At 39.2% G+C, this 21,372-nt stretch overlaps 2 protein-coding genes across 2 annotated transcripts in view; one reads left to right on the top strand and one right to left on the bottom strand.

The window, feature by feature from the left end:
* Positions 1-1,960: 1,960 nt before the first annotated feature.
* LOC113495174 (protein polyglycylase TTLL10-like) lies at positions 1,961-7,931 on the top strand. The gene is made up of 10 exons (XM_026873782.1): positions 1,961-2,313; positions 3,357-3,507; positions 3,895-4,057; positions 4,406-4,519; positions 5,020-5,225; positions 5,463-5,620; positions 5,871-6,084; positions 6,419-6,496; positions 7,150-7,344; positions 7,665-7,931. Exons 1-10 carry the CDS (start codon positions 1,961-1,963, stop codon positions 7,857-7,859), a joined length of 1,827 nt encoding a protein of 608 aa, XP_026729583.1. The 3' UTR covers positions 7,860-7,931.
* Positions 7,932-8,114: 183 nt separating this feature from the next.
* Positions 8,115-21,372, bottom strand: part of LOC113495173 (odorant receptor 19a-like) — a 106,382-nt gene continuing 93,124 nt past the window's right edge. The window contains exons 2-8 of the mRNA XM_026873781.1: positions 10,240-10,369; positions 9,486-9,690; positions 8,866-9,132; positions 8,696-8,795; positions 8,520-8,624; positions 8,288-8,443; positions 8,115-8,180 (exon numbers count right to left, since the gene is read on the bottom strand). Coding sequence (XP_026729582.1) covers positions 8,115-8,180; positions 8,288-8,443; positions 8,520-8,624; positions 8,696-8,795; positions 8,866-9,132; positions 9,486-9,690; positions 10,240-10,369 — 1,029 coding nt within the window. The remainder of the gene's footprint in view (positions 8,181-8,287; positions 8,444-8,519; positions 8,625-8,695; positions 8,796-8,865; positions 9,133-9,485; positions 9,691-10,239; positions 10,370-21,372) is intronic.

The following is a 21,372-nucleotide window of genomic DNA, read 5'->3' as shown; positions in this document are numbered from 1 at the left end:
AATGTTTAAACATTGAAATAAATTCTGCGATTTCCAGATTATACCAATTTTAAATCGATCAAGGAAGACATATTTTTTCATACTTTACTTTTCTTTTGATATTCAATACCTGCATTCGAGTTGAAAATATAAGTAACTGTTGGGCTTTCACGATGTACAGGGTGTTCGCCAACTTGTGAACATCCATATATTTTCCTGTAAATTCTTATCGCCAATCAGTATTGGCGAAATTTTATGGATTTGAGGACCGGATCACGAGTGCGTACACAGTCGGTGTTTCCCTGCTATTATCCGCACGCCGTCCGATTTCATCCATCGCATTTATTCTTATGCCCCAAACAGCTGTTTTATACCTTCGATTGTTGCCAATAAAACTACGGAATTTCGGTCTGTACCCAGAACTGGGTTATGTAGTGTCAAAGGTCGTTCTAAAAAAGATAATGCTATCAGCCTGTAGAACACCATCCCTGTCTTTTTCACTGAAGAAAGGTCGATGGTATCGAACATTTACCAAGTTGCTAAATTAGACTCGGTCTTATTTTAGGATGGTTATTTATAGATTTGATTACCTACTATGACGAACGATAAAGACATAAGTTCGTATTACCTAAGTTTACTGGAGTAGATATTCAGCAAGTCTGTTCAGAAACGTAACATTTGTTCGTCCATCATTTTTAAATGTAAAAAAGACTTCTTGGTCGGAATCTCAATATTCAGATTTTGACAGAAGTGGGAGAGAGAGATAAAAAATTTAAGAGATTGCTTGTAGTATAGGTACGATAAAATCACTTTTACTACATCATAATTAAATGATGTAACGGTTTACTCACGCGTATTTATCGGGGTAGCCCGACTAGTTTCGGACCCAACCGGAGTCCTTAATCATGAGCAGACGCGGCGGGATCGCGAGTCGAACTGACGTCAGCGGCCGCGCATCTCGCTGCGTAGCGTCGCGCCCGCGCCGTGAGCGGCGGTGGGGCCGGCGACGCCGGTGGCGCGGGTGGGGGGTCTGCTGTCGTCATTGGCATCGTCCGTGCTCCCGTACTGGCTGAGTCAGTGCATACTATGCTGACCGCGTCGCTTTCCAGGCTTGGCTTCGTATGACATAACGCAGCATTCAATGCTGGTTTCCACGCTGGTGGCAGTGTCCATCCACGATCTCTATTGAAATTCGGGTGACGGCTGATTTCTATAGCCTCACGTACTTTTCGCGGCACGAAGTATTTCTCCTTCGCTAGTACGGAGGCTTTGTCGAAACGTATGTAGTGTGCCGTCCCCGCATTACACACATGTTCTGCCACTGCCGACTTGTCGGTGTCCATGTTCTTCATGCTGCGTATATGTTCGCCAAGTCTGGTTGCTACATTACGCCGGGTTTCCCCAATGTAGCTCAGGCCGCAGTCGCACGGTATTTTGTATACTCCCGGGAAGCCTAAAGGATCCTTGTCCTTGGGAGAGCGGATCATCTGTCGCAGTTGTCCGGGTGGCCGATAGATCGTCTTGATGCTATATCTCCGGCGTAACAAGCGACCTATCTTGTCTGTGACACCCTGCACGTATGGTAAGTACGCAGGAGTCCGCTCAGCCTCCGCCGGACGCTTGCGAGCTTCGCCCGCAGATCCCAGGAGACGTCTACACTTACGCCACTGATATCCATTGCGCTCTAATACGTCACGTACATGCCTCAGTTCCGCATTGACGTATTCATGGTCGCAGAGAGCGAGTGCTCGGTTCAGCAGCGTACGAGGCACCGAAGATAGGTGTGAGGGGTGGTGATGGGAGTCGGCTCGTAGGTACCGGTCTGTGTGCGTTGGCTTCCGGTATACGGTATGAGTCACCCGTCCGTTCGGCTCTCGGATGACCAGTACGTCCAGGAACGGTAACTTTCCTTCTTTTTCCTCCTCTATGGTGACCTCTATCTTCGCGTGCACCCGATTTAGGTGTGACGTCAGGTCCTTCAATGCGTCCCGGGCGACGACAGCAAAGATGGTGGCGATATGTAGATGATATCTTTGCTGTCGTCGCCCGGGACGCATTGAAGGACCTGACGTCACACCTAAATCGGGTGCACGCGAAGATAGAGGTCACCATAGAGGAGGAAAAAGAAGGAAAGTTACCGTTCCTGGACGTACTGGTCATCCGAGAGCCGAACGGACGGGTGACTCATACCGTATACCGGAAGCCAACGCACACAGACCGGTACCTACGAGCCGACTCCCATCACCACCCCTCACACCTATCTTCGGTGCCTCGTACGCTGCTGAACCGAGCACTCGCTCTCTGCGACCATGAATACGTCAATGCGGAACTGAGGCATGTACGTGACGTATTAGAGCGCAATGGATATCAGTGGCGTAAGTGTAGACGTCTCCTGGGATCTGCGGGCGAAGCTCGCAAGCGTCCGGCGGAGGCTGAGCGGACTCCTGCGTACTTACCATACGTGCAGGGTGTCACAGACAAGATAGGTCGCTTGTTACGCCGGAGATATAGCATCAAGACGATCTATCGGCCACCCGGACAACTGCGACAGATGATCCGCTCTCCCAAGGACAAGGATCCTTTAGGCTTCCCGGGAGTATACAAAATACCGTGCGACTGCGGCCTGAGCTACATTGGGGAAACCCGGCGTAATGTAGCAACCAGACTTGGCGAACATATACGCAGCATGAAGAACATGGACACCGACAAGTCGGCAGTGGCAGAACATGTGTGTAATGCGGGGACGGCACACTACATACGTTTCGACAAAGCCTCCGTACTAGCGAAGGAGAAATACTTCGTGCCGCGAAAAGTACGTGAGGCTATAGAAATCAGCCGTCACCCGAATTTCAATAGAGATCGTGGATGGACACTGCCACCAGCGTGGAAACCAGCATTGAATGCTGCGTTATGTCATACGAAGCCAAGCCTGGAAAGCGACGCGGTCAGCATAGTATGCACTGACTCAGCCAGTACGGGAGCACGGACGATGCCAATGACGACAGCAGACCCCCCACCCGCGCCACCGGCGTCGCCGGCCCCACCGCCGCTCACGGCGCGGGCGCGACGCTACGCAGCGAGATGCGCGGCCGCTGACGTCAGTTCGACTCGCGATCCCGCCGCGTCTGCTCATGATTAAGGACTCCGGTTGGGTCCGAAACTAGTCGGGCTACCCCGATAAATACGCGTGAGTAAACCGTTACATCATTTAATAATGAATCAGTCTCACGATAGTTATTATAAAAATACATCATAATTGTTTAGGGCTTCACTTTGTGTTCTTCAAGAAATTCACCAGATTCATCGAGATTTCATCTATAAAAACTTGAAACCTTAATGCAATGATTATGACTAATCCTTGACGTTGACATTTCCAGCCCACCTTGCTACCACCTACCACTGGAGTACGCGAAGCTGGTGTCGGAGTGTTCTCGACTGCGGCGCGATGAGAATGGCGCTGGGGCCAATGTCGTCTGGATCCACAAACCCGTGGCGCAGAGCCAGGGGAGAGGAATCTTTCTGTTTCAGGTATGTCTGACACATTTGGACTGACTCATTGCTGAAATGATTTGGGAATCATAGCTACTATGCCTATTTGTCACGATTGTTTTTTCTTGATTTGAACCGTTACTTAAAATTGGATTCTAAACTTGTGCATATCGAAGATAGAACCAAGTGCGAAATAACAAAAAGTTTTCTAATTTTTTTTGTCAAAAAAACTATGTGACTTGTAATCGGGTGTATCGACAAATATCTGTAGACAAATTCAGGCAGATGAAGAAGCCCCCATTTCCATACATTTCCCCCTCTTTGAAGCGTTGTATTTTAAATTGGTTCTTTAAAATAAATACACGTGTATCTATCAAGTATCTATAGGAAGTCTAATTCGAATTTTAGTCTAACACCCTATTTCAGAGTCTGTGCGAGATGAACTGCGGGACGTCGGCGGTGGTGCAGCGCTACATCGAGCGGCCTCTGCTGATCGCCGGCTACAAGTTCGACCTGCGCCTCTATGTGTGCGTGCCCGGCTACAGGCCGCTCACAGCATACATGTACGCTGAGGGCCTCGCTAGATTCGGTACTGGGGGTTCTATTCATAGAAACATTATCATTATAACCTTTTCCCAAGTTCGTTCGGGTCAGCTTCTAGTCTAACCAGTTTCATAGAATCTCAAGCTTTTATTTCAAATTGTCCATTTATGATACTTTCGATACCTAGTTGATTAAAAGTTATTCCTGACAATGTGCAGAGGCAGAGGCACAGAGGTAGATTAAAAATCTACTTTTCAGCGTTTTGAAGATTGCATATTTTCCTAGACTTACTTTTGCCTGTGATTGCATGAATTAAGTGTTGAGAAAAATGCGATCCGCTATATTTTAGTACCTCCTATTTCCTCTCTCTCAAATAAAATGTAATCAATTCCAGGCACGGATAAATACACGCTCTCGGACATCCACAACCCGTATCGGCACCTGACCAACTCGTCGCTCAACAAAAGCGGCCCGAGATACGCTGAATGTAAGGACCGAATCGGTAGTGGTAAGTGTTAAGATGTTATTAAAGGCGCCCGTTCCCTTGACAACGGGCGTCTTGACCCGAAGAGTGATGACGCTTATCCTAAAAGAAAAATAGTGGAATGAAAGAAATACTTGCACCGTGGAAGTAAGTGATGGTCGCGTTAAGATTTTTAACATGTTGAGTACCATTACTGGTTTATTTATCATCATCACAACGTACTGTAGCATAGATACCATCTTTCTTATTATAGATCGACTCAAATTTGTCATCTTCATTTCGGTTTCAGTTCAAAACTAAGTAAAGCGTAGATAATTCCGTCTGCATCTACCCTAATTTAGGGGTAAAAGTTCAGCCCATAAAATTGTTTATTTCTTTAACGGGGACTATGTCAATCGGTAGCCATATTTCAGGTACATAGTTTTAGGTAGAATTTGCATAGTAATTATGGGGAGGCAGTAAATTAGTTAGTCATCTTGGTCAAATTTGGTACAAAACTCAATAAGTTTTTTCTGACAATACAGGGTGTAAGTGGACGCTGACGCAAGTTCGTCGGGCTCTCATTGGTCGTTGGGGTGCGGCTGAGTGGGTGGTGTGGCAGCGTATTAGAGCGTTGGTGACGCTGACCCTGCTAGCCCAGGCAGCCGGGACCCCGCCGGCAAGGAACTGCTTCGAGTTCTATGGCTTCGATGTTTTATTGGATGATTGTTTGAAGCCGTGGCTGCTGGAGGTGTGTCCAATAGTTTTTGCTTAGATTTATGTTTCGAAGACACGTGTTTCCACATTATACAACAAACGTAGGGTGCTAAATTGCCTAGCGAATTCCTTTTAAATTTTTTGAAGACCTTTTTTTCGCTCATCGTTTGCTTTTTTTGTCATTAGCAACATCGTTGAAAACCCGTAAAAATATTTTTATAAAACCCTTTTATTTTCAACAAATAATAATATTCTAATTTATATGTTTCAGGTGAATCTCTCTCCAGCATTGGCATCAGACTGCGAAGCGGACGTGGTGGTTAAGCAGCCGATGCTGCACGAACTATTCGATCTGTTGGGTCTGCCAATGAAGCATACTGGACTTGCCAAGTTACAAGCTCCTCCACCTCCTACGCCAAACCTCAACAGGTATGATGCAATAGCTAGTATGATGTTATACTAGTAGTAGCCGAAAACTGATCATTGCCAGATCTAGCAAGTCCTATAAGATCGACAACCTTCATTTGTTTGAACCGACATACGTGATGTTCTTAAATAAACCTGATACAAAATACAAAATCCGTATAAAATAAACTTAATGAAATAAGCGATTTAATCTCACCATTTCTGAGGAAAAACATCGCCTAAGAAGGAAATTAATTAGATGCGCTATTTTTAGTTGTAGCTCTGAAGATGAGAATGGATCGACGAAGTCAGGTCGCACCCGTACTGCACCCCGGCGTGGAGCACGCGTGCGCCGGCGCCGCGCGATGCCCATGCACTGCGTGACGCTGCAGGGTCCTGGCGCTCCGGAGAAGGCTGTGCCGTCCTCACAGTCTACAGCGGGCGCAGTCAACGGTTCAGCCGCTAACGCGCCACCAGACAAAACAAATGTATGTTCTACTATAACTTGATCATTTTATTAATTACTTTCTCAGATTATGGAAATGAAGGGCCTGAATATACTACACCGTGACGCTGACGTGTTTTTGGGACACAAAGCAGATATTTGTGATGACAACGAACACTTGAGATTTGTAAACCTGTGCACATCTGTAAGCACAACATAATGTGGTGATGTCCTGCTACTTATATCAAAATTTGAATGAGGAAACATTTAACGACTTTAACAGTTTTCTAAATTTTGAATTTTAATCCGATTACATGATTGGTTTTCGGTATTGGCTCGCTATTTTTAATAACAATTATGATCACTCAAAAATTCAGGATTCTATCGAAAAAGGCAAGGAGTTAAACAGCGGCCGGTACAAAAGCACAGATACAAACAGTGAAGCTGAAGTTCAGGTAATAATTCGCTAAATTTAGTGCATTTAAAAAACACATTCCACCCAAACCGGGATATTTTGAATTTTAGGCGCTTATTTATTCAATGATCTCATGACAACACCTTCAAAAGAATTATCCTTATTTTGTCACTTTTACCAGAACGTCATCAGTTCAACATCTCATTTTCAAATGGCATGAAAAAAAGAAAGTAGTTTTAAAAACGAAACTAGCTGATAGTAATCATAAAACATAAGTAGCATACTGTTTCTGTTTTTATAAACATCATGGAAAGATTCCTCAAGGTCGTGACCTTGGCAACGAGCAGTGAACAAGGACATAAATAATTATGTCAGATATCGAAGACTTGAAATGGCACAGATAGAGAAAAATAAATGTTTTTAGCCTTCCGTGACTCTATCGCTTACATTGTAATGGTACTGAATTGTTAGTTACACGATTTGGTATTGGGTAGTATATATTTAGACATTGTTTGATAACTTTGTTTGCAGTGTCGCTGGATCTTTCAGGAACTGTAAAAAGTAGGAGTGCCATTTATAAAACAGGTCAAGTCTTGGTAAAACGAGAAATTTCTGACGATACTTAAACAATTTCGATTTTTTGATGCTAATTCCTCAACAGATCGATGACAACATACCTTTTCGATATTACAGTCGACCTCAAACGGTTCAATTCCGGCTACGGAGACCGTGGATGAGTCGTGGCGCGGAGGTTACTCCACGGCCGCGTCCCGCCGCCGCGTGATGACGGCGTGCCACTGGGGCAACGGCGTCAAGTGGAACCAGGCCATCGGCCGCGTGGGGCACTGGGTGCGCATCTACCCGCACTCGCTGCCCAAGGATGATGAGGTACGGTTCCTACAATCATTTCTGGTCTAAGCGTACATATAGTGTTTCGTCTCATTTTGTGTTCAAAAAAAGTGGACACTGATCACTCCATTTTTCCAGTAAAAAGTCTCCTATTTAATAAAACCATACATCTCCATTTTTGGAGTGGTTATTAGAGTATGAGGCTGACTTCGAAATGTTAGACTATGACTTGCTCTTACTTCTTACTTATCGCTAAATGAGTGTGTTTCTACTACTAAATACTGTCCTAAGAACAACTCCAGATGAAAATTTCCGTCAAAAATGTTGCTGACCGCTTACATAAATCTGATTGCTTACAGTTGCCAGTTGAAGATGTACGTGACAGCGTTGCTCAGGTATCTAAGTTCGTACGAGCAGCTCGCGAAGTAAGTCGTGAATGTGGCAAAGATACGTCAGCCCCCCGCGACGCCGCTAGAGACGCGGTCTTCGAGGAAGCGCTACGCAAGAAGCTAGACTTCGGCCCCCACTTCCAAGTGTGGCTGCCCCCCTTCTGATGTGTTCATATTAAACATAAGCCATAAATGTTTTTAACTTTAAGGCCTATTTAATAAATGCTTATTATAATTTTTAAGGTGTTTTGTTACGAACTCTCGCTTAAAGGCAAAGTGAGCAATTTGACGGTTTTCAGTAGCGGTGCTTAAAAGGTTTTCATTGGAAATACAGGAAATAAAAATTAATACCAATTATTTCAATAATGTATAATACCACTATTTTTCTACTTAACTACTTTGTCTGACTACATAGTGATCTTATTGTTGCTTGCTGTCCACCATGCTGCTGTTCACTGCATACAAAGTGTAAGCCGATTTCACATACTGTAAAGGAGGTGACAAAGAATATTAATAATTTATCAAACAAATGCTCGAATCACTTAAATAAGTTCGAGAAAGAAATGACGTTTGTTAGGATAATGTATTCTCACCGAGACGAAGGTGTCCAAAGAGATCGGTACGACGCCAGAGACTGTGAGAGAGAGAGGACGCGACCAGCACAGCATGGCGATGAGCAGGATGCGACGAAACCGAGGCGACGCTGAGTACCAGTTACTCAGGTACACTGCCGACGCTAATGACTCACTCTGGAAGATAGCATTCAAATAAAACAAGAGGTACCGGATTTGTGGTAGCCTTAAGGAAATTCTAAATGAACTTTACCTCAAACTGCACCAAGTTGCCAAAGTAACAAATAAAAAACACTTGCGCTGATAAAATCATTATTAACAGCAGCATGAATAAGCCCTGGAATGACAGTATTTTAACCTGAAAATAATATAAAGCTATTATAAATATGATAAATTAGAAAAAAGACTGCTTTCGGATTTCACACTCACCGTACTAAAAATGTATGTCGCCGCACAGGTAGCAACCATCGACGTCAAAAAATTTATTGAAATCGGAATATTGAAAATGGAGTTGACCTCGCGTGAAAACCTGAATAAAGAACATAAAATCATGACCCATTTCTAATATAGAACTGTTGTTACGATTGAGAAATTCTTACCAAAGCAGGTTTTCATATCTCTTAACGTAATGAATGAAGCGGTCCTTAATATCTTGGTCAATTTCGTCATTGTATCGGTGGCGACCTCTAGGAATCAATTCGTTCGTCGGGTCGTCTGAGTCAAACAGATTTTCTATATTGCTCTTGATGATCTCCAGCTGAACTTTCATTTGACAGAAGTACAGCACTACGGTGTAGTCCAAGCATAGGTGACCACAACCCATCCAGAATAAAGGGTAAGCCTTCAAGAACACCGCCCCTGAGTAACTAAAGAAAAATACGTTGTCTAATTGTGTAGTCCTAATCAAATTCTTAATATGAATATCAAGGCTCCTAGACTAAGGCTGTGTGGAAACTGATAGTAACAAGTGAAAAAAAATGACGATGATATATGGAGGTAATTCATAGTTAGATGGCTTGGTTAGTACTACAGTTATGTCAGTTGTTATTTAACTGATTGCAAAAAAAAAAAAGAATTCGTGTGATCCATGAATCCTTGTCCTGAGTCTGGCTGGCTGTCTTTGTGCATGTAACCTGAATGTTTATGAAACCTTCCGCGATTCAAGGATAAAGGGCTTGAATGGGGGAGTCGTTTTAAAAAAAATCTATGGTATATTTACCTGCCCCAAGAATTAACTTCGAACGGCGTGTATACAGAGAGTCTTGAGGTGGGATCATAATATCTCTTGATGAACAATAATGCTAAAAACATGGTCGCAGTGACCGTACAAGTTATTACTATATACCTAAACAGACGGTCCGTTGTCATTTTACTTTTTAGCAATATTTTTTCGTCTTTATTGCTGTGCATCGCAAAAATAGGATCTGAAATAAAATATGATCGATACTAGTTCATAAATAATTAAATAGTTAATATAAATAGAAAATAAGAAGTAATATAATATACTCGTGCATTGGAGAAAAATGAGACGGGCGAAACTTGGCCTAACGTTACACAAATGAAATATCTATCAATATTTTGTTTCAGTTTTTTTTTTGTGATCAATTCTAAAATATTATGCAGTTGTACAATGGGATAAGAAATTAAATAACTTAAATGAAATTAATACTGACTTTCGTAACTTTTATATACGAAAGTTAATCGATTCTTAATACAAAAATCGAATGAATAATTAAGTAGTAAATGAAACAAACTCAACATTTCTGTGATTCACACTAAGTAAATGTTTTCCACAAGTATGGGTTCCAATGTTTATGAATGTTTTTGTAAAGTTCATGAAACACTAAGTACAAGACTTAGTGTTTCATGAACTTTACAAAAATAATGTTAAAAAAAATTGTGCTTAATATTTATGCTAAATATACTAAATACAATTTGCTATTGCAATTGCTAAAGCTACATAATCCACTTACCTTTCAACAGCTCATTCAATTTATGAATTTTCGATCCTTGTAAGTAAATATTTAACGCTTTCACCAATAAGTTCATTTGAGGTATTCCTATGATCAGAGCATCGAAAATGGCGTCTACGTCATGTAGGTTCTGTAATAATCAAGAAAAGAGTAAAAATACATTTTGAGCAATTTATTTCATCGTGGTTAATTCGAGAAAAGCAAATTATTTTTATTATTATTTTTTTCAAAATTTATTTTTAAATGTAAATTTTTCACAAAATCCGTCGTTCTTACCTGCGCAATAAATATAATATGAATCAAATTATGCAAGAAAATAGATATTAATATAACAACTTGATATGTTTCGTAACCATATTTAAGAAATGGATTCTTTGACTGCTTTTTCTTGTAGAACCCAGCGACAACCAATATTAAAAAAACTTTATCAAAGGAATCCAAAGGTTTGACTTTTGATACATCCATTGTATACATTGACGTAGTCATTTGGTTAAAGTTCAGCTGTGAATGACCTAATAGGACAAATTCACCATTTGGTGGATTTTAACTGTCATTAATTCTTAATTGGATAATGAGCTTTCATGGTTTTGTGACATATGTTACGTTTTTAGTTATTTGAAATTTGGGGATCCGTTTAAATTTATTCTCCTAGTTTCGATTTAGTGTTAGATCCAATAGACCTTAATCGACGCTAAGGCTTATATCTGATCGCTTGAAACACCGGTGCGAGTGGTCCCTTCATTAGATTTAGAACATAACTTTCTCGTATGTATTAGTCTCAATTAAGTTAACTTTCCAATTGTTATTTTGAACTTTTCAGTTATATTAGTTAAGTAATAGCCGTTTAGTTCATTGATTGATATGAAATGTAATCATTTATTCTGCAAGTAGGATATATCATCACACTCAGATATATCGAGACAAGCTAAGGGATATTTGAAATTAATTTTATTTGACACTAGTTGTTGCCCGCAACTTCGTCCCCGTGGGTAGAAGATATAAGTTATGATTTATAGCCGCCCTGCTTTTTTTCACATTTTCCATTGTATCTTCGCTCCTATTAGTCGCAGCGTGATGGTTTATAGCCTAAAACCTTCCTCGATGAATGGTTTATTCAACACAAAAATATTTTTTCAATTTGGACCAGTAGTTCCTGAGATTAGCGCGTTCAAACAAACAAACAAGCAAACAAACTCTTCAGCTTTATATATTAGTATAGAAGTATAGCTTAAAAGCAAAGTTATTGGATATTTGATTTAGGCCTTCAATACAAAAGTATGACAGCCGACAGCTGAAGAAGTCTTCAACTCTTGACCATCACCTATGATCTTGGATAGCGGTAGTTGCTTGTAAGGAAGAGTTTCGTAGTTGCGTACTAACGCCTATTTCACAATACGTAAGGGCCTGTGAAAAACCCTGCAAATAATATTAGATACCCTTCTTGGCATTGATAGCATTTAACAATTGACCAAAGTACGGAGTAATACGGTAATCATTAGTGTAATTAAGTAATTACATATACAACCTGATAAGTTCAACTTATATCTGACGTACAAATAAAACGTAATATTAACTAATATATAATTAACAAGTTGAGGTCACAAATTATACGATCACCCACTGAAATGGTTTTGTGGGATATTGTATTATATCACCAACTATGTTATGTTTAAAATTCAATAAATAAATAAGAATAAACCCGCTTATATCATACTAGCTTTTCGCCCGCGGCTTCGCCCGCGGCTTCGCCCGCGTCGATGTCGGTTATATCGCGTAAGTCCGGCATAAAAACTATCCTATGTTTTTCCTCAAGGTCAACTCTATCTCTGTACCAAATTTCATTAAAATCAGTTCAGTGGTTAAGACGTGAAAGCGTAACAGACAGACAGAGTTACTTTCGCATTTATAGGAAATATTAGTAGGGATTTTAAGGGATTAATAAAATTTTCTTATTGAAAGCATTTTAAAACTGCTTAATTATTACCCCTAATGCGAAGTAAGTACATAGCTATAATTGGGTAGAATGTAAAAATATGTCACGAGATTAAATGTGCGTTATATTTAACTAGCTTTTCGCCCGCGTTGAGGTCGGTTATATCGCGTTTCCAAGAGAACTCTTCAAAAGTCCAAGATAAAAACTATCCTATATTATTTTTCAAGGTCAACTCGTCCTCTTTGCCAAATTTCATTAAAATCAGTTCAGTGGTTTAGACGTGAAAGCGTAACAGACAGAAAGTCAGACAGACAGACAGAATTACTTTCGCATTTATAACATTACAAGGGAAGTAGGGATAAACCAATCGAATAATTTATATTTCCTTGCAACGTCTGCCTTAGCAGAGACCTATGTTGAGCTAGGGTCTGGAATGGACTATACAGTCCCTAGCTCAATTTTATAAGGAAAATGTTTAAAACATTAAAATAAATTCTACGATGTCATATTCCAATTTTAAATGGTCAAGGAAGACATTATTTGTACTTTACTTTATACATTTATTATACTTAAAAATTAAAAATATAGAGAAAATATACCTAAAAAAATCCTAAAATTAAAACTAATATATACCAGAGAAAATCCGTTATATGGTATGGTAAGGTAGAATTAAAAAAAACATTCATTAATTCGATTATAGGATGACATAGCAAAAGTATGCGTTCCTTGTGATGAGAGGGCAAACAGAAGCAGCAGTGGAATCAGTGGAATCACGTTGTTTCTGTTTTCAGGCATTCAGTATTTCACACTCGGCCAAATGATATGTTGCGCTCGTTACCACCCGACGTTCGCTACTGGCCGGCATCACGAGAATATAGGACTAGAAACTTATAGACTCGTCAAGTTGCGTATATTTTACTAAATATGTCGCAAATAAACGCTGCAGTTTGTCTAGCGTTACTTCTTATTCTGATTAGTTATAATTGTTTCTGACGAAGGACTGGAAAAATTATCGGACTTAGTAATGCCGTTTCAAAAATTAACTGCAACATACTTAAGTACTAAATAGGGATCTGGTGGATGCACGTATCCCTACTAATATTTTAATGCGAAAGTAACTCTGCCTGTCTGTCTGTTACGCTTTCATGTCTAAACCACTGAACTGATTTTAATAAAATTTGGTACAGAGATAGAGTTGACCTTGAGGAAGAACATAGGATAGTTTTTATGTCGGGCTTTTGAAGAGTTCTCTTGGAAACTCGATATAACCGACATAAAATATTTGACGTGTTACATTTCAGATATTTTAATGGACTTATATCAATACAATATCCATGCATTTAGGTCCGAATCTGTATTTATCGACAGCAACATTTAATATAACCGAGCAAAACCCATAGCAAACAATTGACTGTTATAGAACTCGCAACGAAATCAGGCACAAATAGTCTGGATGTATGTTCTATGGAATTCTCAGGTCTGTAGGTGAAGTCCACAGGTAGCCCGAAGGATTCTCTATTATTACCTAATGTAGCTGCGGCCGACTGTTTCCTGCGATATTGTGCAGATTATTGTCTTATTTCTCATACATGATGCATTATGAATGTATCTCGGCTGTTCATAGTCCAGTTTATACGGTGATTCTGGCTGTTCATTGTATTGTCAGTTTATACTTTGAGGATTACTCATGAAATGTTCCAATTCTAAATGAAATTTTTACCAGGAAATTATGTGTTTATTATGACCAAGAGTTTTGTATGTGTAATAATAAAATTTCGGATTCAATTGAAAACAAGGGCCGAATGAAATTTAAGGCGTCACTTGATATGATGTTGCAGTTGATATGAAAAGAAAAACAAATGTCAAAAAAATCAAAATAGGGTCTGCTCACTCCCGACTATAAAAACACAAGTGAAAGTTAGAAAGAGTAGGTACATGTAACCTTTAATCGCAACGTCTAGATAGATTTTACAAGTCCGGTTAGCTTTTACAAGTTGCACGGTAAAATAAACATACCGTCAGCGCTCTGTTTTTCTTTAATTTCAGCGTGAAAGAGTATCCCTCGACCGAAACGTAAATCAGCAGAGAAACTAAAATAACAGAGGTACGGCAGATGTGAGCTCGCATTAAACTGTTATACACTTTTGTTTTTAATTTAGGTTACGTTCTCGTTGTAACGAATTACGAGTATCAGTCTTATGAGGGGTTGACTATGATATTTGATACTGCCAGTGTGGTTAGGGAGTTTACAATATAAAGAAAAAGATTTGAACGAATTAAGAATTTGTTCCTTTTTTAAAGTCGTTAGTTGAAGGTTGCAAGACGTCTGCAACATAACTTTTGATGTTTATTTTGGCAGATACGACATAAGGCTCATCGACCAGTTAATTACAATTAAGTTACTTATGTTCACAAACTTTTATTGGAAAATATTGTTTAACCAACAAAAATATGAAACCGACTTAAATACAAAACTACTGAGGCCACGTTGATAACATTTTAATGGGACCAAATTACAGTTGTACATTAAATGAAAAATCAACAAAATCGATTTATCGAGTCCATAGTTCTGAGGTGCAAACGAATTGTGAACGTCCTCCTTTTGGAAGTCATTTCAAAAACTGGATTAAACAGTCTTCTGTCAAATTGAACATTGTTTAGCTGCATGCCTATTATATTTCTTACGATTATCACACCTGCCTGGTACTCTATTACACAAAATTATGTACCTACTTCAGGTCCTGACAACGACTGAATAAAGCCCAAAGACTGATTCCATGACATGAAGCTATAACACTTACAACATTGTCCAGTCTTTGTATTTCACTTGGACATATGTCTTCAAGTTGCTTCCTAGCTGTAAACTGTCAGGGATCAAGAAAGGGAAATGTGAGAGGACTTTACTCACCCAGAATGATTGAGTAATCCTTAAAACGTGGTGGTGGACATAAGTCTCCTTTGTGGAGTGTGTGGGATACGAGGTGGGAGGTGGAAGGATGAGGTCTTGAATGTGTCATGAAGTCAGGTCGGTGATTAAGATACAGAGATCTTGATGGACTTATGTTTTTGTGATTGTTTTGTATTTCGAGGTAAAGGTTAAGTATGTGGGTAAAGTATGGTTCTATCAGGCGTTGTGATTAATGTCTGTAAAACCCCCGCAACTAAAGGATAAAGTATTTTTGGGTACGATACTTTTTTTTCAAATGACTGATTGTTGGTATGATTCACATAAAAAAGTGAGAAATTGTCTAGGACTTGTTTTTATTTTAGTATTAACATTTATTTCTCTTGATGGTTATTATTTGTTATATTAAATTTACCTCTGTCTTTTGTGTAAATACTAAATTAAATTTAACATAAATATTTAGGTTTTTCTAAAAATTGCCTAATACTCAGCACGCTAACTTTACCTACCCTGAAACTAGATGGCGTTGTGTGAAAGTTCCAGTATATTATAATTTTATTTGAGCTAATGTTATAGATACAAACAACTTTAAACCCAGGCATTTAAAATCTAAAATCGTTTGAGTTTCCATTAATATCCACAATGGACCAATAATAGCGTCATATAACACTGTTCAAAAAAATCCAGTTACATCTACCGTGGGGGGTAGTTCCGAACACTAAAATTTCCATTTGGTTGCGACCGTTTAAGACCATTGAATGGGCCCTATTGTGCTAGTTCTATTGTGTTTTTCTATTGACCGTTGGCTCATAGGAGAAATGGCAGCGGCGTCCATGGATTTCAATTACTGTACTGACTATGTAACTGGGATTGCAGGTTTAGTTATTTTAATAGAGCCCGTGCCGTGAATGGCCTTTAGTTTAATTGAATTGCTTTGAGTTTAAAAGTATTGGCCGTATAGGCCGCGTTAATGTTGTTTTTTTAATCTCTCCTCTGTTACGTTATTTTTAGTGGTAATTGTGATTATAAACATCTAAGCGATGAAACTTTTAGGAGATCATAAGAAGGTCAAGTGCCGCCTGGCTAAATGATTCATTTTTTAGTTCTCTGAACGTAATGAATAAAACGGACCCTATTACCGAGGCACCGCTGTCAGTATGTCAGTCTGCCACAGACTATATGCCATAAACCGTGATAACTAGGCAGTTTAAATATTTACAGATGATTTATTTCTGTTCGCTCTGCAGCTCTGTAACAACAGATACTAGCTAGGAGGTTTTACTAGATTTTTTCGTAGACATAAATTTGTCGGGTGAAAAATAAATTTGTGATATCAATTTTATTCTTCACACAAGGGATTTGTTTTCTGAAGTCTGTTTATACCAGAACCATTAATTCCTTCTTGACTGGGTGAAGACACTCAAACTTTAAACTATTTTTCTCTATCTTTGCAAAAATTCGTATCAATATTCGACTCTTAAGACCGTCAAGGATACATCGTGTTAATATATCACACATTAATTAGAACACTAATATAATTAAAGACCTCAATTTAATTTACCAAAACAGATTAATCACTTAACCAGTGAATCAACATCCCATTATTATCAATAACAGATCATTTCAATACACTCTTGGTCTAACACAATGATCTCAAATTAATCTGTTAACGTAGTTGTAGATGTTGATCGTGACTTGATTACTTAATGACGCGTAAGTATGTGCTCTGTCTAATTAATTATTAATGTTTTGTACTGTCAGCTACACAAGTCGGTCAAGACATTCAGATTTTCAAAATTTTGCGCAACCCAATTTTTCACGTCGCTGTTTTATGTCAAGAAAAGTATAGTCGAGATTATACATATTAAGCAACATTTCTTCAAGTCATTGAAAAAATACTGGTGTTTTGGAACTTGTGTTCCGGATTGTACGTAGTAACTTAATCTAGTTATATCGTGTAATTAGTACGTCGCCTCTGATTGTTGGTGACGTCACTAATGGGTGAAGGATGTGGCTTTCGAAGGTTTTGATATATTAATGATACATGTAATGTATACGCAGGTATATCCTGAAATTAATACTTAATGCTATTTTTTATTACGTCGCTACAGGGATTGTAGAGAAAAACAAGGTTAAGGTCAAGTCGGGCACGCAGAAATTAAGAAGACTGGAAGTAGGAATAGCACTTTAATGGAAACAATGTTGTATAAATTAATTCATATATTTAGTTGTGTTAATGTATGTACACTAGGTGAGTTTAATCAAAACGGACAGATGTTGTCAGAAATAACTTGTCAATATGAATATATCTTATTAACGAATTATCTAATAAATAATCTAACTCAAGGGTTGCTCAGGTTGAAAAGGTTGAAAGGGTAGAAAAGGTCAGATAGGCAGTCGCTCCTTCTTAACGCTAGTGCTAAGCATCCTGTTAGACTTCAAGCTGACCCCAACACAGTTGAAAAAAGGCTAGGCTGATAATGAAAGAAATTGTCCGAAATTTGTCAGTCAGTCAATCAATCTTATTTGTATTGCATATCTACCATAATGCCACATAGGTGGTAAATTATAACTAGATTCACATCTCATTATGGAACCTGTCGGGCACAGCAAAATTAGGAGAGAGAAGAAAAATGCTATTTATTAAATTAACTGATTTTTATACATTCGACCGCTTCTTGTGTGTGATATCGCTTGTGGAAATGTCACTGTCATGACACTTTTCTATAGAAACTGCAGGCTTCTTTTCACTAATCTCTCTAAAAGAAAAAAATGACAATCCAGCTAATGAACAAGTCCCTCTAAGAAACAAGCTTACAAAACGAACATAATATTTATTTACATCAACGATCCATCAATTAATTAAGCGTACTAAAAGGAAAAAAGAAGAGCCCTTGATTCCCCGCCAATACACCGAATCATTAAGCCGAAAAGCCAACAAATCACCGGCAAGTAACAGGAAAACACGAGAACAACACACGAATATCTCGAGTGAATCTTCATACCTCTTCCGCATCAAGATGGTGTTGCCCTATATATCATAGTTTAAATCAATATCTTGGCTATTGTTCCTCTTCACAGCACATATTATATGTGGGCAGTAAATCTCTCGTGGCTGGTGAGAGCCCGGCTTAGATTAGGGAACGTTATTGAGCCGTACGTCTTGTGACGTAGACGACGGGCTGCAGCACATGCTTTTACTTTGCAGAGTTATCACCGCCGGGGATACATTTTAGGACTCGGTTTCAAGTGTATGAAGTGAAAAATGTTTTTAGGGAATATTTGAGAGGCGATGAGTTTTTTGGTGCTTGTAAGTATACGGGCAAATAAAACTGGCAAAAATAATTCAATTTGATATAAATACTAGCAGTTGCCCGCGACTTCGTCCGCGTGGTTTGAAGATATAAGCTATGACACTATGGGTTACAATATCAAAATTTTCTTCAACCTTAATATTCTTGAAGTAAATTATAGCCTATGTTCAGCGGGGATAATGTAGCTTCTCAGCAGTGAAAGAATTTTTCAAATCGGACCAGCAGTTTCGAAGCCTATTCGTGTCAAACAAACAATCTAATATTTCCTCTTTATAATATTAGTATAGATTCATGTTTTGTAGCATAAAATAGCTTGAAGGTGTATAAAAAGAAAAAATGCGAACACAAAAACAAATGACATTTACCGTGTTCTTCGACTGTCAAAATAAAATAGTCTGATAACAATTACGGTCGTCCCTCGTCATTACTTTCGAAGTATCGTTGACCTACGTCATAGTGATGTAGTTGTGCTACCGGCCGGCTCCTGCCTACATATGTTGAATAAATGATTAGAATTTGACAAAACAGTTTGTCAAATATGCAAAGATCTCCGATGGGACTCGTTCTAGTAAGCTGTGTCGGTTCTGTCACATATTTTGCATTTCAAATCCAAAATTACTAACTCGCACAATTTAGTGTACATGCATTTGCAACGTTTCAATATTATGAATATAGTTATAACTACTTATAGCTTGCAGGCTTTCAATATGCATGTTTATTTATGCACGATTCGTGATAAATATGCTAATGTATGCCTCAAGTGGGTGCGCGGAAATTCGGCTGTTGGTGTCATACTTTTTTATATATATCGGGAGCTTTTGAATTAAAAACTTTATACGTATAAAATGAGTCAATTGGTAAGTGTCGTACAATTTTTATTGCTTTACAATATAGGCTAGGGTGTTTAATTAAAGATTCAGGAAAAAACTAAGATGTCGCCCTTTTTAAAGCAAACAAAGAAGCTAATTACAAAAATTAAATTACAAATCCATGTAAAAAGAGCATCTAACACCCAATGAGGTGTGAACCTTTGCGCCCATACTCCCATGAAATTATTAATTCCGTATTCCGTAATAACGGTGCGACACATCGGCGACCGCGACAATTGAATGAGCGGCGACCGGACGAGTCGCTCGCCCAGCAATCCATTATGCAGATTGCTGGTCCGATTGCGGCATTGTCGTCGCCTCGCTCCGCCAGAATTACGTACCGAATGCGTACCGAATGCACGCCGAGCCGCGATCCATTTTATGGATATTGCGTCGTTGGATTAACGATTGATTGATGACTTGCAACCGAACGAGAAAAGCTGATTTAGCTTGTTTTGTTTTCTGTTACACTGGATTAATATACAGTAGGTAAAGGTGAACAGGGGTGGATTTATAACCTGGTTTCCCTTTTTTATTTCTTGTCATGTTTTTATCGTATTTTGATGTCAGTTTAAAATATGACGTTCATTCAAGAATTCACGTAGACGTTTAAGCTTACTTGATATTCAAGTGTCGTTATTAAATTCTCAGAATTTGGTTTATACAGAATTGGAGTTATTTGATACTTAGTTTTAACTCTAAAACGAAAACTTAAATATAACACAGGAATGGCCGCGAGCTACAGCCAATTACAATTTGCTAGCCGTAATGAACTCTTCAGAAGTTGTAAATGTTTGACTACTCTTGTGTAAACAAGGCTTTAATTCGTTACGTTGCATTAATTTATAATTAAAGGCTTTAATAGAAAGTGAAGAGGGAGTGTGATCGAGTGGTAGTCGTAGGGTAATTCCCAATAATCCGTGCACTTAGTAAGAACGTGAGGTGAGCGAGGTCTGGCGGTGACCGGCCGGCGCGCACCCGCTCCGGCCGGTCGCCGCGCGCCGGTGCTTCGCCCAATCCCCGCGGATTTACTTTACCCGATGCTTCGGCTCCACTTCATCCCCGACCGAGGCTGGAAGTCATGAATACATAATTATTTCTCGGCTATTAATATTTTTACCCGCCCCCGTGGCGTTGATTGCCTTTTGAATTTATTACTAACCCCGCGATAGGCCATTTTCGTATTTATTAAGACCACCTGCCATGCCCGCGGTGCGCTGCTCTCCGAGTGAATTATGAGCTAACGGATTTTGCTAATAGAATATTTTATTTCGCCAGTCTCTCTGTGGTTAAGCGGATTTATTTTCGCGGATCGTACAAAAGGAAGGGTTGAGTTTGAGATTCTATTGATACCGTCATACGCACGTAATACAACCCCGATTACGATTTTAAATTGTAATACGGTTTTCGTATACACCACGATTAGAATATTAAATATATTCATAAACCGATACACGGAGGTTGAGGAAGTAGTAAAACCATAAAATGATTTATTGGGGAATCGGCTGGTAAAATCCAACAACATGCAATTTTTACAATATGCTTTGCGTTGTTGTGTATAAGATATTCGATTTTGAATATTAGTGGAGTCATTTGTTGGTTAATCTTTTTTCGTTGTGTGAGAATAGCTTTGGTTTCTGTTTACGCTTGTTGAGCATCCATAGACCTTCCTTAATAAAACTACGAGCATTATTTTGCGGTGTACTATTTCCATTGGACATTAAGACATTCCAAAAATGTCAAGGTGTAGGTACCATTTTGAAGGATCCGTGGCTAAAGGGTAAAAACGGAAGCCTATTAACGAAGCTCCGCTGTCCGTCGGTCCGTATATCTCAAGGCAGTATGTTATGAACCGGGACAACCAATCACATGAAATTTTTACTAATGTTTTTTAGTTGCCTATTAAAGAATACATGATGTGGGTAAATCAAAATCGAGATTGAGTAGCAGTTGGAGCGGTTTTAAAGTTCGTGACAAATAAATTATATACATAGGTACCACCCCTATATTTGTGTGAATCCGCCCCGGGCACGGTGAGCTACGCCACTGCACCCTTTTTTTTGGAAATAGTAATCATCGAATTACTCCTTCCGCTTTAGATTGAGTGGTGGT

The sequence above is a fragment of the Trichoplusia ni genome, chromosome 6 (assembly GCF_003590095.1).
Source record: "Trichoplusia ni isolate ovarian cell line Hi5 chromosome 6, tn1, whole genome shotgun sequence".
In the NCBI taxonomy this organism is placed as follows: Eukaryota; Metazoa; Arthropoda; class Insecta; order Lepidoptera; family Noctuidae; genus Trichoplusia; species Trichoplusia ni.
The sequence above is the reverse complement of the archived record's forward strand: the minus strand, read 5'-3'. Positions and strand labels throughout refer to the sequence as shown.

Coding starts and splice junctions, on each gene's coding strand:
- LOC113495174 (XM_026873782.1), top strand. CDS start 1,961: ATGCGTCCCGGGCGACGACAGCAAAGATGGTGGCGATATGTAGATGAT. Junction 5,226..5,462: donor TGAAGCCGTGGCTGCTGGAG/GTGTGTCCAATA, acceptor TATATGTTTCAG/GTGAATCTCTCTCCAGCATT. Junction 6,085..6,418: donor CGCCACCAGACAAAACAAAT/GTATGTTCTACT, acceptor TCAAAAATTCAG/GATTCTATCGAAAAAGGCAA.